The 22,431-nt window shown below is 38.2% G+C and overlaps 1 protein-coding gene across 2 annotated transcripts in view; it reads left to right on the top strand.

Annotated features, from left to right (window-relative positions):
• Positions 1–22,431, top strand: part of FEZ2 (fasciculation and elongation protein zeta 2) — a 51,528-nt gene that overhangs the window by 14,146 nt on the left and 14,951 nt on the right. Inside the window, exons 5-7 of one of the 2 annotated variants that reach the window (XM_050950323.1) lie at positions 3,302–3,570; positions 9,841–9,921; positions 21,844–21,919. In XM_050950323.1, the coding sequence (XP_050806280.1) occupies positions 3,302–3,570; positions 9,841–9,921; positions 21,844–21,919 (426 nt within the window). The remainder of the gene's footprint in view (positions 1–3,301; positions 3,571–9,840; positions 9,922–21,843; positions 21,920–22,431) is intronic. The other variant, XM_050950324.1, reaches the window with a different exon arrangement.

The raw sequence follows: 22,431 nt of genomic DNA, 5'->3' as shown, positions 1-22,431 counted from the left end.
TGCTTCCTCAGCTCTCGTCCACTCACGCCCCTTCTCTACCTATGCTACATTGATGACATCTTCATCATCTGGACCCATGGGAAGGAGAAACTGGAAAAATTCCACCACGATTTCAACAGCTTCCACCCCACCATCAATTTCAGCCTGGACCAATCTACACCAAGGTCCACTTCCTAGACACCAAGGTGCAAATAAGTGATGGTCACATTAACACCACCCTATACCAAAAACCTACCGACCGCTCTGCCTACCTTCATGCCTCCAGCTTCCATCCCGGGCACATCACACGATCCATTGTCTGTAGCCAAGCACTGAGGTACAACCACATCTGCTCTAACCCCTCAGACAGAGACCAACACCTACAAAATCTCCACCAAGCATTCTCAAAACTGCAATACCCGCACGAGGAAATAAGGAAACAGATCAACAGAGCCAGACATGTACCCAGAAGCCTCCTACTGCAAGACAAACCCAAGAAAGAAATCAACAGGACTCCACTGGCCATCGCATACAGTCCCCAGCTAAAACCCCTCCAACGCATCATAAGGGATCTACAACCCATCCTGGACAATGATCCCACACTTTCACAGGCCTTGGGTGGCAAGTCAGTCCTCACCCACAGACAACCTGAAACATATTCTCACCAGTAACTGCACACCGCACCATAGTAACTCTAGCTCAGGAACCAATCCATGCAACAAACCTCGATGCCAACTCTGCCCACATACCCACACCAGCAACACCATCACAGGACCTAACCAGATCAGCCACACCATCACGGGTTCATTCACCTGCACGTCCACCAATGTAATATATGCCATCATATGCCAGCAGTCCCCTTCTGTTATGTGCATCGGCCAAACTGGACAGTCTCTACGGAAAAGGATAAATCGACACAAATCAGATATTAGGAATGGCAATATACAAAAACCTGTAGGAGAACACTTCAACCTCCCTGGCCACACAATAGCAGACCTTAAGGTGGCCATCCTGCAGCAAAAAAAAACTTCAGGACCACACTTCAAAGAGAAACTGCTGAGCTTCAGTTCATCTGCAAATTTGACACCATCAGCTCAGGATTAAACAAAGACTGTGAATGGCTTGCCAACTACAAAACCATTTTCTCCTCCCTTGGTTTTCACACCCCAACTGCTAGAACAGGGCCTCATCCTCCCTGATTGAACTAACCTCGTTATCTCTAGCTTGCTTGCATATATATACCTGCCCCTGGAAATTTCCACTACATGCATCTGATGAAGTGGGTATTCACCCATGAAAGCTCATGCTCCAAAACATCTGTTAGTCTATAAAGTGCCACAGGATTCTTTGCTGCTTTTACAGATCCAGACTAATACGACTACCCCTCTGATAATTGGGGCACCAAGTTAGTCAGAAACTGATTGACCATGACATAACCAAGATGCTATGCTACAAGACAGGGATGGTCTTTAATATTTAGTCCTGCCATGAGTGCAGGGGACTGGACTAGATGATCTCTCGAGGTCTCTTCTTCTGTGATTCTAAGTAGAGGCCACAGCCAACATGCTTAAAATGTAAAGTGGCATAAGCATCTTAAACAGTTTTAAAGGCCTTTGGCAGTTTGAACCACTTTAAAGCCTTCTAAAGGTTTAAGCCTAAACTGCTTTAAGATTTTAAAGTTGGTTGAGGCTTAACCTGCTCTGAGGATGTAAAGATTTCTTCTTAGTCCCTTGCCAGTATGAAGAGCTGATCATTTCCCCCTTAGCAAGGGAGTAAAGAAGAGCTAGCTCCAGTATAATTTTCCCACTGGGTGACTGAAGAAATTAAATCATGTTTCAGCTATAACCACTGCTACTTGCGGGAGTTATACTAGTGGATATATTTAATTTTTTCAGCACCTATCTATAGGTGTAAACAGTTTAACATCCTTAAAACAATTTTGCAACAATAGAAAATCTGCAAAATACCTGATAATTGAACCTGACCACACAATAATATCCAACTCATTCATCACACTATATATATCATATTCTTCAGGTCCCCTCTTTGACCTGCTATCCAAATGCCAGTGGTGAAAAAATGGTCTTTGTGACATGCCTCGGTGATAACAAATTCCAGCTCTGGCAAACTTAGGTGCGGGAGAGAATTCTACAGCCAGAGAGCTCATGGAGAACATCCCTTGATCAGCATCTTCCCTTTTAAATAAAGCAAGCTTTAATCTGAACAAGTATGCTTTTTCCTCTTTGTCACACCTACTACCTAAGCCACTTGGAAGCTAACAGTACTATAAAGGGCAAAGTTGTGTTGCAAATGGTGGACATACTCCCTCTGTCAAGTATCCCATATAACTTTCACTATTGTATTTTTATGCTCTCCCCAGCTGACCCAACATCACTTCATTCTTGTCTGGTTTGAGTGTCAGCTAGCTTTCTTCTAGTCCCTATTTCAGAGACATGAGATCATCCATTCCCCATGTCAGAGCCTGAATAGAGAAGACAGAGACATGGAGCTGTATATTGTTGTCATGTTAAATATATCACATCCCTATTTTCTCACTAGCCTTCCAATGACCTGATTGTCATCCCTCCTGTTCAGGGTGAACAAGTAGTCTGTTGTACCACCCTTGTGAGAGTCCTTGGAGCAAATGAGCCATTGCCCAAAACTACTGTGTGGGATCTGTAAGAAAGGAGCAAAGCCAGTTGAGTGACTCATCCACTTTTCCTATGATGTCGGCAACATCTTGTGATCACTGATTACAAAAGCTTCTTGTGATTTAAAAGAATCAGCAACGGTATCCATAGTTAGAATTTCATTGCCCAATGGAACTCTTGATCATACGAGGCCTGAAATGTGCAGACTCCTGAAATTACCATGGGTTGTCCTGCCATAACTTTTACAACAGCTTTTCAGAGAGAGTGAGAGGAAAAAATAGACATAAACTGATAGCAAGATTGTCATGTCAGGGGATGGTTCTTGTGCAGCTTCACCACACTTTCTTTAGGGATAGCTGTCATCCTATATTTGTAGATTACTCCAGAACTTGGTGAAAAATTATACATAATCAAAAAGCTGTAGTTATTTTCATATTTTAATAGCAAACCTAAAAAAAGTTCATAATGAACTTGTATCCCCACCAAGCACATAGTGTGTTTATTTTAGAATTTTTTATGGCATCTTTTTGGTGGTGGAAGTGTAAATTATCAAAACTCTTGGGATAATTAAAAATCCTTTTTGTTGATAATCTCCCCATGCTTAAAAAACTGACACTACTTTTTCTACATTATGCAGAACATACTCTCAGTTTGTCTTTATTTTTTAACAGGAGTACAAAAACTGTCTGTTGCTGAACTAAATGAGCTACTAGAAGAAATTGAGACTGCCATTAAGGATTATTCTGAGGAGCTGGTACAGCAGTTGGCTCTAAGGGATGAGCTGGAGTTTGAAAAGGAAGTGAAAAATAGCTTCATTTCTGTCCTCATCGAAGTACAAAACAAACAGAGAGAACACAAAGAAACAGTGAAGAAGAAGAAAAAGCTGAAAAATGGTAGTCCTCAGAATGGCAAACAAGAAAGAGGTCATATGCCTGGAACAGTAAGAGAGTCTTTGTGATACTTATATGGAGATACCTGCAGAATTCTGGGGTTTTTAAAGTGTTAATTCATAGTGCACATTTATCCAATAAGGAAATAGTAATAAATACCTCTCACACCTAGTAAATTATGTAGATTTTCCCCTTACCTTCAAGCATAGACAATGCCTAGCTCTTTCCCTTGAGATTTACGAACCATGAAAAGGAACATACCAGACTTTTAGCTTTTTCCCAGCTTCTGAGCAGCAACTTTATCATTTGCATTCTGGCTCAAAATCAGTTGTGCATTGCTCGCCAGAGAGATGTACATGCTTCATGATTTTGACTGTGTAGGCAGTAAAACACATATTCCTGCTAGACATGCAGGAAGTCCAGTACTGTTATTGATATAACTGTAAAAATCCTAATTAATCTGATGGAGTCTAGCTTGCAGAATTTATGCATAGTGAAATATAGACCCCATGCTGGTTCCACTGTAGTCAGTGGCAAAGTTCCTGATAACTGATATGAGAGTAGGATTGGGCTCAAAGTTTAATATACAAAGACAGATACATTTGGTTTGCTCTCTATAAACTATGTGATCAACCAAAGGAAAAAAGTCTCTGACAGGATTAAAATAACAGGAGTTAGAGATGGAAAAGACCTATTATGTCATCCAGTCTAGATTCCTCCCAATGTAGTTGTTTTCTTTACAATATTCTTTTCGAACACTTTTGTCCAGTGTAGTGTTAAAAGATCCAATTTGACATTACTGTATTGCCACTGTTATGTGATCCAAACAGAAATTTCACATTACTTCATTATTTTAATTTTTTGGGTGCTAATATACAAGTAATACTGATGTTTTGTGTACCCCTTATAGTTTGTTTAGATCAGAATGCAGTGTATGGTTTATCTCTGCAAGCTTTAAATAGACAGTTAAATGTAACTTTGTGGTTAATTGTGATAGTTCCTGTCTTGCATTCTAGTGTTTTTACCTAAATAATTCTCTTTATTTCTGTAACTGATTCCCCTGGGAAAGAAAAGGTGCATACCCATTTCACATTGCAATGTTATCAAACTGACATGATGGTGGAAGAAGTACGGTTAACCCCTGTACTTGTCAGAAGTTGTGCATAATACTATTCATTAATAAAAGAGGAGGAAGGAGAACATAAGAAGTATTCTTCAGTTGTTTAGCCCACCATAAAATAATGGAAATTGAATGTAAATGGTGATAGTATAACTTTTTAGCAGAAAGTGTTTTCTGTCACATCAAAATTACTGTACATCTGAAAGTTATTAAGCAAAACTGCCACTTATGGCATGTTCAGACAGTTTACAGGATCATGTAAAAATCACACTTTTATTTGATTCAAAACAAGGCAAGTAACACCTACCTTGAGGAACCTAGACTGTTTGACAAACTTTTTTTATTCTTTGTTTTTTAATTCCGAAAATACTAAATAGGAATATTCCTTTGTTTCTGCTGGGTTTACAGTGTAAGTAGTAGCAAATCTAAGTATACCAGGTAACAGAAAATACACTCAATAATAGATTAGAGAATATCTTTTGGTAATTAATACACTGATACAGTGCCTGTGATGAAGCAACTAAGCAACTTACATTAAAATTTAAGATTAACCTGCCAAAATGTATATCTAAATCAAACCAAATTTTCTTCTTGCCACTTACAAACCAGATGAAAGACATTAATTCCCAGTGAATATAGTGGCAGCCATTAAGAAGTCAGTATTGATTAAGCTACCACTGCACTTAACTACATCCTTGCAAAAACAGAGGAAAAACTGTAGTAGTGTGATATCATTGTTTGGTAATAGTTGACAAATGCAGACTTTTTATATGGCAACCCTCTACAAAAAATAGGAATGAAAAGAGGGTTACAAACAGAAAAGATAACAAGGTTTGAGGGTGCTGAAAATAATGGGACTTGTCTCATGCCATTGATAGAAAATTGTCTGGCCTTCACTGTGTACAAGGACAGAAAGCAATTGTAACTACCGGGAAGGTTAATAAATCAACTGCTTTACTACTTAGGTCATAGATTATGAAGGGTTTCATATCGCAATAATGTTAGCCACTGTAAAGAAGAACAGGGTAAATAATAAAGTTGGCGCACTGACCTTTAACTGAACACAAATTTAATGCAGCACACTTGTAAACTGTGTTTGCACTGAGTAAGGGATTCACCTTCCATCAAGGGATATATTAATTTTTCATTGAGCAGTAAAATATTTCAGAGGCAACCAGCATAAGTGAGTATATATTTTGTAGCCTTCCTTGAAGGAAGTTAGATATCTAGATCCACTATTCTGGGTTTTATCCTCTGGAATGAGATTCAGCAGCTGAACAGCAAATGAAATTATTTGGATACCTCCCAAGAATCAATCGTGACCTCTGGGTGCACTGTGTACAATCTTGGCCTCCAATTCTCAGATCCCTTTTCTTCCCAGGGGATATGGAGCTGGGATATTCAGTCACACGTCTCCTGTTGCTTTTAAGTGATATAAATTGTGATGCGTGATATTAGTACATGGTTTCTCTTTTCTTCAAACAATTATTTTATTTGACTAAGATACTCTTTAATTCTGAAACAGCTTAATTTAAAAATACTGAAAAGTGGTAGTTCTTAAGCTTTGTTGTACTGATAAGCGTGGGATTGTATTTGCATACTGCATGCTCAGTTGCCTGTCTACATTTTTAGACCTTTTAAGTGTCTTATTTAGGATTCAGCTAACATATGTGAGATGAATGAGGGGCAAGTTCACATCTTTCTTGAAGTTTTTGTTTCAGTTCTAGAAAGAGTTACTTAAGTTTGAATTGAGAAGACTGTCTGTCTTCCAAGCATAAAGGATAGAATTTTTTTTTAATGAAACCTTGGACTGTCTAGAATCTGAATATCTGCAGATTTACCAAAATAAGTTTTATAATTAATATACTCTTATCAGCATATCTATATCCACTTTAAGGGTTGCACAGATTATAACTATATCAGTATCTAAACAGGTATAGTTGAATCAGTACAAAAATTATGTAGACAAACTCTTAGAGGTGAATAGCTGAAGCTAAAGGGAAAGAATTGCTTGTCTTTGTGACATAAGCAAGACAGATCAGAGGATGAACATTGTCATTGTTCTTAAGCAAGGGTATTAAGAGAATTATATGTAAATGACTAAAATTTGAAAGATTATACGAAACATAATTAAAAGTCACACTCTTTATACACCAGTACATTTAGGAAAACTCTAATCTCAAAAAGAAACAGCATGTGTAAGGAATAAATTCCTTGTATAAAATAGGTTTAGCTTGTTTTTACTGAGTGTGATATTGGAAATTCAGTTAAAAGCTTATATAAAATATACTCCTTGTTGGTTTTTTATCATGGGATAGCAAACGGTGGTATTTTAAATTAATTTCTAAAGAGGAAAAATAATGACATGGGGTGGTCCAAATTTGAGGAAAGTGATTCAAATGCATTCTCGAACCATTCAATTCTGGAGTTTCAAATAAATGGACTTGACACTTCTACATGTAGGTATGAAGCCCCTGATATAGGATATTTTCAAACTAGGTTGCCTAAAGTTAGGCTCCTAAATATATATTTAGACATCTAAATAGAGTTGGCCTGCTTTTTCAGAGATGTTGAGCAACCCTAGATTCCATTGATGGTAGTGAAGACTGCAGGAGTTAATCACCTTTGAAAAACCTACTTCGGTTGACATGGTTAAATATAGATTATTACGTATGTCCAGGAACCTAGGCCTAGGTTTAAATGGTTACATAAAGTTAATCACCTAACTATTTTTATAGGCAGCTAAACAAATAGGTCAGTTTTCAAAAGTGTATTTTCAAATTGCACGTTCAAACAATTTTGTGTGGAAAGCAAAGAAGTGTCTACTATTGTTAAAACGCAAAAGTCTTCAGTAGTGCAATGGTATTTTATATGTAAAGACAAAACCTGGAAATATTAAGTCTCTCTTACTGTAGCAAGAATAATTCCATTGCAGATGTGTTTGAAATCAAATATTTAGCAAGATAAGTAGTAATCAAATATTCTAATTCCCATTCTGCCCTTTACTTACGGATAGATTTTGGGCAAATAGCTTTGCTCTTTGTTTTCTTGAACTGTAAAATGAAGATAAAGGTTTTTTTAACCTACTTAACAAAAGTACTGTGAGGATTAGTTTGTTAGTTCAGGATTCTGAAGATGTAAAATTGTGATGTTCTAGGGTTCACCCAGGCTCATCTGCCTTGTAATCCTGGGTTCATTGTGACTGTGTAGCTTTGATCTAGGTTAGGGCTCTGAGCCCAGCAGTTTTCACTGACTTTACAGAGACGGTAAAACACTCTAACCTATTAGCTTTCTAGAAGCACACACTTTCCTGAACTACACAACATTGTTGATTTCTAATGAAAGGAAACAAGTTTATTACAAACGAGCCATGGATTAAGTGATACCAGGTAAAAGGGATAAAGGTAGAAATGGTTACAAGAAAATAAAAGTGAAACCACACATCTAAAAGACTAATACTTAATGTAGCATGTTGCAGTCTTTGTTCAAGATGGTTTCTCTCACTCACAGTCTCCTTTTCAGCTTTTACTGGCCGGGCTGGCCAGGACCCATCACAGAGATCAAATGACTTAGGGAGAAGGATAAAGATGGAGTCTGTCTTTGTTCCCTATATCTCCAAAGGGATGTCTTTGTCTTCCAAGTCAGGAAGCCCTTCTGGGGATTCAGTCTCCTGTGTTTTTCCGGGGTGAAGGAGCCGTATTAATTCAATGTCTCTTGAGTTCAGGATCAGGATAACCCCCACCAGTTTAGCTCGGTGGGTTTGTTTACTGCCAGTATATTGAGGTAAACCCAGATTCCTTTGTCTATGACAGACATGTTTATCACCTTCTCCTAGGCTAGGCTGTCTGGTCTCAAACATTTTTTAGTAATATCAGACAAAGGAAATTCATAACTTCACGTATGAGGTTAACACGTGGATTTCGCAATAATACTAATAACCAGCTTGTTATTAACTTTCATGTGATACCTCACATGATGTATTTTGTACAAATATTATTTCAGTAGTCTGTATGCTGTGGATACAGGAGTGCCTAGAGACACGCAAATATTTTAGTATATTCCAAGGAAGTGCATTAAGGTGCCTTTGAGAGCCTTCACTTTTTGATTTCCTGAATTGTGTGTTAAATTTACAAACTTAACATTGTATTAACATAGCATTTAATTCTTCCTTTAAAAAAATTAAATGCAGGGAAATGTGCATGTGTAACATTATATATATATATATATTTATATATATAGATATATATATATATATATATAATGTGTGAGTGTATATTTATATAAATCACAGCTCTCTACAAATATCCTGGGGTTGGTTACTTTTTAGTTTTAGTCAGCTTCTGAATTTCATGTGTGAGACTGACTCTCAGAAGTGTGGATCTGTTAAACTTCTTTCCTTGAGTAAACAAGAGTGGAATGAAAATAATGAAAGGACAGATTTGGTAGGATACATTTTGATTATTTTTACTTGGCTTCCACGTGTTTTTAATGGAGCTTGAAATTAATATAGCTGCTTACTTAACTAACTTTGCACATTTTTTTATATCAGCATAATTATGGGAATACAGTTAATTATTACTATGGTTAATTGTTGCTGTTGTAGCAGAGGAAATACAAAAGCATAAAATTCTTAGGATAATGTAAAAGTAATTTTTATAAGACATTTTTAATTGGTAGTATATACTCCATTGGACTTCATAAAAATATTAAATGTCGCAGTGTACCTTTTAAATATGATAGTGTTTGAATAATAATTTTATGAGAGGCTGTCTCTGAAAAACTTTGAAGAGTTTTATCAGCCTATTTACAATATTTCAGATACTCTTAATATATTTTAAAATCTTAGTTCTTATTTTAAAAATGTTTAAATCTAGACTAAGTGGTAAGATGTACTTATGTATAAGCATGTGGTGTGCCATATAAAGATTTTTGCGTCTGACTTTATGCAGAAAATTTTATGAAATCAAGTCACTTTTTTTAATTTAAATGATTATTCATATTTATTAATCATAAACCCTCTGTAAAAGCTTTCTTCTGCATATGATCAGCAAACTAACATGTTAAAATATATTGTAACACATTCTAACAGCTTGTCTCTGGCATTCATCTTACTTATGTTGTCTGGGTAAATGCTGACTAATAGTCTTTGAACTTGTTTCTCTGTCCCCTTCTTTTTCTGCCATGTTTTTGCTATCTTTAGCGCTTCAGCATGGAAGGGATCTCAAATGTCATTCAGAATGGCTTCCGCCACACGTTTGGAAACTCGGGTGGAGAGAAACAGGTGCTGGGTTATCCTCTCACTTTTCCTCATTCTTTGCTTGGTGCTACTGTAGAAATCAAGGTCTTGAAAGCTGGCAACTAAAGAATATTTAGTGCTCAGACTGAAAAAGTAACTGCTGTATACTCACCACATCCTTTCCTGCTTTCAGGATGGCAATAGGTCTATAGTGTTTTTTTCTCTCCTCAGTGAGTAAAGACCACTCAAGTCTTGATGTGCATGGAATAATGCACTGAAATAGCCTCCTCCAAGGCTTTATTTTACATCCCAAAATAAAAACAAATATTAACATAATGCATGCTTGAAATGTATTGCATGTATATAAAACCCACTTTAGAAAGATACATCAAATTAGAAACTTCACTCCAGTCTTAAGCCTTAAGGAGGTAGGTAACATATAGTAAGGAAAATAAAGAAGAAGCAAACCCCAATATTCAGAGCCCGTTCTTCTGAATAACAGAATTGCATCTACAAAATTGCATGTATATCTTTACACCTTTGACAGTTGCATTATGTTAAAAGCAGTCAGTTGTATGGAATACAAATAATATATCCAAAGGTAAGTTCGTGTTTTTATTGATTTAAACAATATAGAAAATACATGGCATAGAATAACACTATTGGTTAATATTTCATGTCATTGTTAAATATAGAACTTTTATCCTTTATTTCAAAGTAGTATTTAATTACCATATTTTAATTTAGATTCTGAACTTTAATGGTACAAAAATTGTTTGACTGTGTAATATATCTTATGACATTGATAAACACCAAGAGTCTTAAAATGTAGTCAACTTGAGGGTGTGACCTGATGGTGCTTGGGGCAGCCCTCACTAGAAATGCCAAGGTCAGGGCAGGCTGCAAAAGGGAGAGCAAATCTTCCCAAGACTGGTGGGTAACACTGAAGTTTAAATTCCCCAACCAGTCACAAACTGTGTTTCTGATCCCCCATACTGGTTATCAAGGAGGGAGAAAAAAAATCACAAAGCTCCTTTGTTTCAATCCAGTCTCTGACTCCCAATCAGCACCTAGTTCCAATACAGTGAGAAGTTATTTTAAAACACTACTCACATATGCAAAATGTTCTTCTGACTCCAAAGGGTCAGCCATGGTACCAAGTCAATATAGGTTTGGATCTTACCCAAAATATCACGCTGCCAGCCAATCCTTTAGTATCTAAAACTAAAGGTGTATTATAAAGAAAAAAGAACAAGAAGAGAGATGTTAAATGGTAAAATAGTCACATACATGCAAAGCCTTCAAAGTCCATATATCAGGATCCTTGCAGTATTGGTGAGTTTGCTGGCTTGAAATTCCCTCTGGAATACATCCACAGCTTGGATGGGTCATTCAGTCCTTTTATTCAGAGCTTCAGTTTGTAGCAAAGTTCCTCCAGAGGTAAGAAGCAGGGTTGAGGACAAAATGAAGATGCAACTGCCTTTTATAGTCTTTTGCCATGCGGCCTGTGCTTCCTTCATTTCAAACACAAGCTGCCCAGCACATGGCCTGAAAGCCTTAGAGTCCTGTCCATAGGAATGCCCTGATGAGTTATAATGTGTATCTGCCTTCTCTCAAGGGGTCAACTGTATAGCTAAAGGGTAGGCAACCTATGGCACGGGTGCCGAAGGTGGCACGTGAGCTGATTTTCAATGGCACTCACGCTGCGTGGGTCCTGGCCACTGGTCCGGTGGGCTCTACATTTTAATTTAGTTTTAAATGAAGCTTCTTAAACATTTTAAAAAAACTAATTTACTTTACGTACAACAATAGTTTAGTTATATATTACAGACTTATAGAAAGAGACCTTCTAAAAATGTTAAAATGTATTACTGGCATGCGAAACTTTAAATTAGAGTAAATAAATGAAGGCTCGGCACACCACTTCTGAAAGGTTGCCGACCCCTGGTATAGCTGATGGTCTTAATAGGCCATCAAGCAGACTAGGCGGAGCTGATGCCCAAGCTATCTGGGGGTGTGCCCCAGAAGCAAAGCCCAAGTTTGAAATGGAGACAGACAGACATATCTATAACTCATAATACATAGGTGATACAAACACATAAATGAGATTATCATATCTGGCAAATTATAACATTTTTGCAGATACCGTACATGGCCTATCTGGCATAACTCATTACAGTTTTACAATATTGATATTCATAATATCCTCAAGTGTCTCCCAGATTCAATAAAGCATCACAGAGGGTTTACTTCTCTAGATTATTTCTCAAGATCTACTAATTTAGGGCCCATTTTGTCCTTTCTGTATGAAAGGAAAAAGGCCCAATGTATATGTGGAAGTTTGATTTTATAGAATTTCCTTCCCATCTCCCCTCAAAGGGGAGAGATACCTAGCTAAGCTGTAGTGTCATGGAATCCTGGACTTTGGAGAAATCAGGCTTCAGTGCCATAGAACTTGGTGTACAGACCGCAAGCTGTTCCCTAGTGCTTCCTGTTTACTTAAAAAACAGCTGCAAAAAGAGTTTGAGGATGAAATCAACCCCTACATAACCTAAAATCCCTAGAGGCTATAGCAGCATATCCGTACATAATGTGAGTGCATGTGTTTCATTGTCTTGGCAACATCTTGAAAGAGCAAAGTATTGATCCATGCCGCAAATAGGGTACTTAACTCTCAAAGGCTTATAGTAAATAGCTAAAACTATGTATAACTTCTTGTCCTAGAGAGAGAGTAGGAGCCCTGGAAGACATGAAAACCTTCATTCCCTTCACAAGAATGTGACAGGATCATTTACCAGAGCCTCACTGTACTGCAGGTATTGAGCCAGAAGATGGCCATTGGACTGTGGTGTGGTATCTGTGAGATATCACCAAATGAGGCAACCTGGGTTCGGCCTGATATCCAGTTGATCACAAAGTCACACAGTCTCTTGCCACATCTGAGTAATAAACACCCTGAGATACTCTGACATAGTGGCTTTGCAAGAACAATTTATAATTGAGAGAGACTTCCACATTTCTTCAGTGCATATTGTATTAGCCGTGTACGAATCCACTGTGTGAAGGGCAGTGTGCACAGAAGGAGATTCCACACTCAGCTCATTGCCTCCCTAGAAATGTAAACTATATTAGTGTCCTGAAGACGAGGGTAACCCTGTATGTGTCTGAAGTATTGTTGACTAAATGTTCCAAAAGACATCAGAAATCAGTCTGTGATAATTTATGTAGGAGTGGGTCAGGTTATCTCTGTCAGGGTCCATGTAATGAGGACCTGGGCAGTGCCCCATAAGACATGCTTAGCTGCCTTTTCCTGGGGGAAACAGAGATGATAATGGCACAAGTTCAGCAAACTGAAAATTAGTCCCTCACAAGTGATCCTTAGATCTGGGGCTTATGAAGTAAATCTAAGAGAAGTCTATTTGCCACACACAGTTGCCAGTTGTTTTGCAAAATGGTAGTGTGCAGACCACAGAGGCAATGCACAAATTCTCTCTGCTTTGATGAAGAACTCACATGGTCCTTTTATTCCATTTTATAAAGTAGTAATGGTTCTGATCAAGTACAGGAGTCACCAAAGTTTCAAGGCTATTTTTCAGAGCTTCCTTTTTGAGTGAGAGCGTGCTCCGAGCTGGGGATGGCAGTAGCTAGTCCTATTGGACTGAGGTTCTTGCCTGCTTTGATCACCTGGAACTAGAGCATCTTTTTGTCCCCAACAGGTTGGCACTTGAAATGGTAGAGAATGTTTTGATGTCTCACTTTCCCCTTGTCACTCTGAAGGAATTTAGGAAAATGCTTCTCGATTAATATGCACAAGGCTCATGTTGATCCTTCTCTTGTCTGCATGCACTTAACTGGTCAATTTCCACACTTCTGAATCTGGTTTACAGACATACTTGCTTTGCTTTCGTGTTTCATGTTTTCTGTTCATACAATTTAGGTCAGGGTGGATTGATTTAAATCAGTGATTTTTAGTTTTGATTTAAAGAGGCATACAGGAAACTTGGATTTAAATAATGTAATCTTGTGCTGCATTAGTACTTTTTAGTTATTTTCCTAAAGAAAGATACATTTTCATTGTTTGGTAACCTTTAAAACATGTTGATTTGCAACTAAATATAGCCTTTACACTAAATTTGGTACTTTTTGCAGACCAAGTGGATTCGCTTTATCTATACACTGAAGCAGTTATATAACTTAACATATATATATTTAAATTCTTAATTTTGAATTTTTATGTTAGACAATTGTCAGTGATGCAATTACTATTTACAAGTTGGTTGGCTGTTTTTTAACGTGTTAATTGTTTTGATCTGCATTTGGATGGAAATTGGAATTCATTTAAAAATTCACAAAAACAGAATTTTAAAATGTTAGAATTACTTTTAATAATCTAGATACATAAGAAAAAAGTTTATTAAAACATGTTTTGCATTTTAAACTGACTTATTAAACAAAGTAAGTATTATCTTTGGTTAGTGAATTGAACTGATTGTTTATGGTCACCGTGATTTTAGAACTAGTAGATATCTACCTCTCTCACCTCATTTATATTCATAGAATGGAAGAGGAAAAACAAGTTTTCCTGCTTTTTTTCTACTCCCGTTCAGTTTCTCAGCTTTGAATGACTTAATTAACTGCCCTTATTGGGAAAATTGAAATTAAGGAAATATTCTCTCTATCCCTGCAAAAGAGGTTAATGCTGTCAAAAGCTGGTTTAGCACTTCAAAAACTTCCAGGTGCTTAGCCATTGACTTCCTTCAATTCAGTGGTTTGACTTTCTTTAAAACTTTGGAATGAACACATTTTCCTTACTATAAACTATTTAAAAAATAATATTTAAGTGTTGATCATAATCAATTGTCATAATTTCAAATTTAATTTTAAATAGGTTTATTTTAAAACATAAAAATGTATTTAATTTAAAAATCCATTTTTTTAATCATAAATTTTTATTCACGTGCAATTAAACCAATTTCTCCTGGTTACCTGATTTATGAGGATCTTGTATATGAAAATCTACAGTCTTGTGGAACAACTGTGATTTTTACTGAGCTGATGAGTCCTCTTATTGAGCCACTAGATGTCTCTAAACCAAGGTTTCTAATATGGAAAATTTTATTCTTGATAGCCCATTAATCCATCAATATTGTTCCAGAACTTTTATTCTCATAACACAGACTCTTCTCATAACACAGACTCTTCTTCACAAATTAGTTAAGGCTTAGATACCTTTGCAAACTTGAGCTGACAAAAGCCTTTAGATCTGTGTTGGAGTTAATAGTTGAATCATAGAAAATAGAGACGGAAAAGACCAATTAGACTGTATAAAATTACATGCAGGAGTTGAAATTAAATGTGTAAACTCATATTCTATCTTTGATCATCTGAGTCTGTCCGGGCACATGGATTATAGTTCTTCCCAACCTGTGGCTTCATTGCTCCAGGTCCTGAGCTAGCTTTGATCTAGCTAATTAAGGTTAGTTTATGTGAGCTGCAGTCACAACTCATGATTGCAGTGTAAACATACCAAAGATCTTTGATTTTGTGAAACTCCGAATTAGAGGGGAGAAGGAAGGGTAGTAGAACACCCACAGGGAGACACATCTCGAAGAACCTCAGTAACTGCACATGGTGAGTAATCCCCTCTTCTTCTTCAAGTGATGTCCATAGGAGTGCTCCACTTTTGTTGACTTCAGAGCAGTGCTCTCCTATGGAAGGAAGGGGCTTCGGAGCTGAAGTCATGGCAGATGATAATATAGTGAGTCCAAGTAGTGCATTCGAAGTTGCATACGGTTCTAATGCATAATACCGTGTAAATGTATGGGCAGAAGCCCAGGGGGTTGCTGCTCTTCAGATGTCTGTAACAGGAACATTGTTCAGAAATGCTATCAGAGTCGATATTGCTTTGGTGGAATGTGTGCAAGTCCCTGTAGTGGATTGCAGGTTATGCTGATGATGATACAGCTTGATGCAATCTGAAATCCATTTGGATATGGCATCTCCATTTGATCATTCAGTGATTGAAACAAATAATTTCAGGGACCTGCAAAATGGTTTCATTCTGTCTGCATAAAATGCCAGGACCCTATGTACATCGAGGGTATGTAGTGTGAATTCCTGACTACCTGTAGTGTAGAATGTTGGTAAGTGGATGGGTTGGTTGAGGTGGAATGATGAGGTGATCTTAGGTAAAAACTTAGGATGTCGTCTGAGAGTAATTGTATCTTTGGACAATATTTTGTAGGATGGATCAGCCATGAGGGACCCTAATTCTCCCACCCATCTCGCCGATGTAATGGCGCCTAGAAAAGCCATCTTCATTGACAGGTGGAGAAACAGCATGTAATTAATGGTTCAAATGGGCATCTGGTGATGCCCCAGAGAACTAAGCTGAAATCCCATGGTAGAGTAGGAGCTCGCACTTCAGGGTAAATGTTGTTGAGGCCTTTCAGAAAGCTCTTGGTAGGATGCACAAAAATGGATACACCATCTATCTTGTGGTGAAACATTGCCTAATGTGTAGGGGTGGTTCATATGCAAAAGAAGTGAGAAAGGAAGGGTCTCCCTCCCTCCCTTTGACAATGTATGACTCTCCATTGGTATAGAAAGAGATTTGGGAGTCCCCAGACTACACCTTGCCCTAAGCTGCAGGGCAGCAGCTCCAACCCTCACAATAAGAAAGATGGGTAAAGGATGGGTGCAGGCTCAGTTCTGCCTATTTCAGACAAAGACTTGACCCCTGTCCTGAGAGAGGACAGTAGTTCAGGAATAGAACTCGAAAGAAGGGCAAGAAAAGCCTCCTCAAGCACGCCATAAAACTTGGCAGTTCAAAGTTGTCCAGGTTCAGTATCTATAGAAGAGCAAAAATAACGAAGAAATGGGACAAGCAAAGGATGAAGGAGAAGAGGGTGAATGAGTCAGTCCCTGACCTTCGGTCTCAAAATTAGGACATCCTCGTATTTGAGGAGCTGCCAGCCCTCTTTAAGGATGATAGCATGTACCCTGGAGCCATAGAATGAGTGTTTGCTAGTGCCAGGGGATCCTGCGCTATCTTCCTTTTATATGGCTCTGCATGTCTACATCCATGACTGAAAAGATGAACAATGAGTGGTGTATTCTAGACAGGAAATGTGATCAGAGTAAAAGCAGCAAAGAATCCTGTGGCACCTTATAGACTAACAGACATTTTGGAGCATGAGCTTTCGTGGGTGAATACCCACTTCTTCAGATGCATGTGGTAGAAATATCCAGGGGCAGGTATATATATGCTAGCAAGCAAGCTAGAGATAACGAGGTCAGTTCAATCAGGGAGGATGAGGCCTTGTTCTAGTAGTTGAGGTGTGAAAACCAAGAGAGGAGAAACTGGTTCTGTAGTTGGCAAGCCATTCACAGTCTTTGTTCAATCCTGAGCTGATGGTGTCAAATTTGCAGATGAACTGAAGCTCAGCAGTTTCTCTTTGAAGTCTGGTCCTGAAGTTTTTTTGCTGCAGGATGGCCACCTTAAGGTCTGCTATAGTGTGGCCAGGGAGGTTGAAGTGCTCCCCTACAGGTTTTTGTATATTGCCATTCCTAATGTCTGATTTGTGTGCATTTATCCTTTTCCGTAGAGACTGTCCAGTTTGGCCGATGTACATAGCAGAGGGGCATTGCTGGCATATGATGGCGTATATTACATTGGTGGATGTGCAGGTGAATGAACCCGTGATGGTGTGGCTGATCTGGTTAGGTCCTGTGATGGTGTCGCTGGTGTAGATATGTGGGCAGAGTTGGCATCGAGGTTTGTTGCATGGATTGGTTCCTGAGCTAGAGTTATTATGGTGCGGTGTGCAGCTACTGGTGAGAATATGTTTCAGGTTGGCAGGTTGTCTGTGGGCAAGGACTGGCCTGCCACCCAAGGCCTGTGAAAGTGTGGGATCATTGTCCAGGATGGGTTGTAGATCCTTGATGATGCGTTGGAGGGGTTTTAGCTGGGGGCTGTATGTGATGGCCAGTGGAGTCCTGTTGGTTTCTTTCTTGGGTTTGTCTTGCAGTAGGAGGCTTCTGGGTACACGTCTGGCTCTGTTGATCTGTTTCCTTATTTCCTCGTGCGGGTATTGTAGTTTTGAGAATGCTTGGTGGAGATTTTGTAGGTGTTGGTCTCTGTCTGAGGGGTTAGAGCAGATGCGGTTGTACCTCAGTGCTTGGCTGTAGACAATAGATCGTGTGATGTGTCCGGGATGGAAGCTGGAGGCATGAAGGTAGGCATAGCGGTCGGTAGGTTTTCGATATAGGGTGGTGTTAATGTGACCATCACTTATTTGCACCATGGTGTCAAGAAAGTGGACCTCCCGTGTAGATTGGGCCAGGCTGAGGTTGATGGTGGGGTGTGGCATTAAAACTCACTGTCCTCTGAGAACATCAGATGTGGAAATGTTTACTGAGAACCCAAGAATGGATGCTGCATTTTCAGGGTCAATGAAAAGGGCAGCACAGACTGTGGAATGAGGTGTGGATCTCAAGGATTTCCTTGACAGAAAAAATGAGGTATCTCTTTGAATAGAATCTTTGTGACCTTAAGCCTTTCCCTACAATCTTCAATTTATGCAGCATATGTTTCCCAGGGAGAGTGAACTGGTCACAGAAGCTGAGCAGATCTCCAAAGGCTAAAGATAAAAACTGTAAAGTGACCAAGACTCCCATTTCTGAGCACCACTGTCTTCAATGTGAGTTCACATGTGACATGATTCTGCCACTTTATTGAGACTACCATGGCTCCAGGAGAGAGGCCATGTAGCTAAAAGAGTGGGTAGTGTTTGTTTTCTTTCTTCCAGAGCCGGGCTAACAGACATGCCTTTTAAAGGCCAGTTTCCTTTCAGTAAGACATTAAGAAAGTCAACAGTCCTTGGCTGATTCAAAGAGCAAAGTTCTACCCCAGGAGATGCCAAGCTGAATCTTGAATTTGCGTTCAAAGAGGAGCAGATGCTGGGAGACTAGAAACTATAATCCAGTAAGAAGGAGGCATGGCCATTTACAGAAGCAGTTGGCCTTAACAATGTACAGTCTTTCATTGACAAAGGAGAAAGTAACAATTATCAGAAGAATTCCTTCAAATTTTAACCAGTCAACCTGAAGTTTCTAGAGTCTGGATATGAAGTCCCAACATTGGGGGAAAGTTGAGGAACTGTTTTCATACTTTCTTAAATAACTTTAAAGGGGTCCTGGACAATACTACTGTATATGGATAGGCAGTCGATTGAGTATGAGATCCATTGTATTACAACAACTCCATTCTACTACACAGTGCCACATTGGCCCAACAAAAAAGCAACTGAGGTACCCTAAACAATTTCCTAAAGATACAGCCCATTCCCCTGATCCTGGAAGACCAGAAGGGCCTTGGGATCTATTTTGCTGTCCCCAAAACAAGGAGACTATGTCCAGTTCTTGACTTAAAATGGGTCGATCCTTCCTAGGTATCTCATGTTTGTAGAATGAGAGTCTCTAAAATAATTTATTCAAGATGTGAAGACGGGCAAATTCTAATGTTCCCTGGATCTCAAGGTTGTGACTTATTGTCCTGGACCAGTGCTACCAGTCCAAACCCTCCCTTGCAGTCCCAAGGAGAAAGGATATTATTTTAATCACATAATTAATCACACTGTTAAATAATAATCGAATGCCATTTATTTAAATATTTTTGGTTTTTTTTACATTTTCAAATGTATTGTTTTCAACTATAACAGTACAGTGCTCACTTTATATTTATTTTTATTACAAATATTTGCACTGTAAAAAACAAAAGAAATAGTATTTTTCAATTCACCTAATACAAGTACTGTAGTACAATCTCTTTATCATGAAAGTTGAATTTAAAAATATAGAATTATGTACAAAAAAAACTGCATTCAAAAACAAAACAAATAAAAGCTTTAGAGCCTACAAGTCCACTCAGTCCTAATTCTTGTTCAGCCAGTCGCTCAGACAAACAAGTTTGTTTACATTTACAAGGGATAATGCTGCCTGCTTCTTATTCACGTCACCTTAAAGTGAGAATAGGTGTTCTCATGGCACTGTTGTAGCCAGTATTGCAAGATATTTACATACCAGATGCACTAAAGATTCGTATGTCCCTTCATGCTTCAGCCACCATTCCAGAGGATATGTGTCCATGCTGATGATGGGGTCTGCTCAATAACAATCCAAAGCAGTGCGGACTGACAGATGTTCATTTTCATCATCTCAGTCAGGTGCCACCAGCAGAAGGTTGATTTTCTTTTTTGGTGGTTTGGGTTCTGTAGTTTCTGCATCGGAGTGTTGCTTTTTGTAAGACTTCTGAAAACATGCACCACACCTTGTTCCTCTCAGATTTTGGAAGGCGCTTAAGATTCTTAAACCTTTGGTCATGTGCTGTAGCTATCTTTAGAAACCTCACATTGGTACCTTCTTTGCGTTTTGTGAAATCTGCAGCGAAAGTGTTTTTAAAATAAACAACATGGGCTGAGTCGTCATCCAAGACTACTATAATATGAAATATATGGCAGAATGAAGTAAAACAGAGCCAAAGACATACAATTCTCCCACAAGGAGTTCATAAACAAGAAGGAATGGTGGCTGAAGCATGAAGGGACATATGAATCTTTAGTGCATTTGGCATGTAAATATCTTGCAGTGCTGGCTACAACAGTGCCATGAAAACACCTGTTCTTACTTTAAGGTGAGATTGTGAATAAGAAGCAGGCAGCATTATCTCCCGTAAATGTAAACAAAGTTGTTTGTTTTAGCAATTGGCTGAACAAGAATTAGGACTGAGTGGAATTGTAGGCTCTAACGTTTTTATTTGTTTTGTTTTTGAATGCAGATATGTAATAAAAAATAAATCTACATTTGTAAGTTGCACTTTCACGGTAAAGAGATTGCACAACAATGCTTGTATGCGTTGAATTGAAAAATACTGTTTCTTTTGTTTATCATTTTACAGTGCAAATATTTGTAATAAAAATAATATAAAGTGAGCAGTGTACACTTTTTGTATAGTGTTGTAATTTAAATCAATATATTTGAAAATGTAGAAAAACATCCAGAAATATTGAATACATTTCAATTGGTATTCTATTGTTTAACAATGTGATTAAAACTGCAATTAATCTTTTTTGATTTTATTGCGTGAGTTAGCTGCGATTAATCACAGCCCTAATTTAAACCTTCTGTTTTCCCCTTGCGGAGTCTGGACCCTGGTTTTCAAAAGAAAGTTTTATTGTTTTCTGTGATCTGTACTGCCTTGTGCTTTACATGATTAAAGAGCATAAAGTTAGTAGATTGAACAAAGTATTTGTGTTGACTGCTTCACAACTATTGTGTTCCCCCAGAAGGAGTTAAACTGTGAACCAGAAGTTTCACACCTTTGGGGTTGAGTTCTGGCTGAGGGGGTATGTTTAAATACTACGAAGTCTGAAATGTCCAGAGTGGCTAGGCAGCTGAACGGTGGGTTCTGACACTCGGGGGACCGTGACAGATAGAAGATCTGCACCCTGAGCATGTGCAAAGGAACCCTGAGGTTGGGGCATTGGCTGGACTCTGTTCAGACTACAGGAGCTTATACCACTCTTTGGATCTGGGGCACTGAGGCCTGAATTCTCCTCACAGTAGTGTTAGTGGGTGGCCAAGAAAAGACTCTCACTAGGATCCATGACATGGGATACAAGGAACTTGTTAGAGTAAGAAACTTTAAATGATGCACAGTTACTTTCTTAAATGTTTAATACACCTTCATGTTTGTGTTTTTTATGTAATTTATGACAAAATTAAAAACCGACTTTTGTGACAGAGGTAGATTTAGGACCATTGAGAGAGAAACTTGTTTCTTGCAAAATATCTGATCATATTAGATAACATCTTGTAATTCCACAAAATAAATAAGATTTCTGTAGTTCAAGCAGGCTAAATTATAAGCAAAGTGATTGCTGAATAATCATGTTTTTCATTTGGCAGTACTTAACAACAGTCATTCCTTATGAGAAGAAAAGTGGACCCCCCTGTGTTGAAGATCTACAAACATTAACCAAAAGTGAGTAAATATTTAAAATTCTCCTGCTGATCTCATGTCCCATACATAGTATTGCCAAAAAACGAGTGTTCAAAAATCGTGAGTTAGACCCCCAAAAATCATATAACTGTTTTTAAACCATAATAAATTTTGGGTGGTTCTTGTTTATCTTCTGGTTTTTGAGTTTCTAGAATGCACTCGGATCATGTTTTCAGGCTTGTCTCTGAAACTGTCAGGGCTACAAAATTTTTATTTTAACTAAAAGCTGATATTCTCATGTAATGACTTGACTTCAGGAGCAGGAGCCCTAAGAAAAATACCAAATATCATTAATATTGGCAACGCTGCTTCCCCGCTCCCTCAAAATATGCTATGTGTACTAATGGGCTTATCAACAAATTCATGTTGAGTTGAGACAACCATTTATGTAGTGAAGTTAGAACTTCTGAGAATGAGAGTAGATGGGGGAGCTATTTAATTATAGTTGTCAAATAATCACTGTTCAGAGACTTCCAAATCTGTTTTTCATGGCC

The sequence above is a fragment of the Gopherus flavomarginatus genome, chromosome 4, assembly GCF_025201925.1.
Source record: "Gopherus flavomarginatus isolate rGopFla2 chromosome 4, rGopFla2.mat.asm, whole genome shotgun sequence".
NCBI lineage: Eukaryota > Metazoa > Chordata > Testudines > Testudinidae > Gopherus > Gopherus flavomarginatus.
This window is presented reverse-complemented; position numbering and strand designations above follow the sequence as displayed.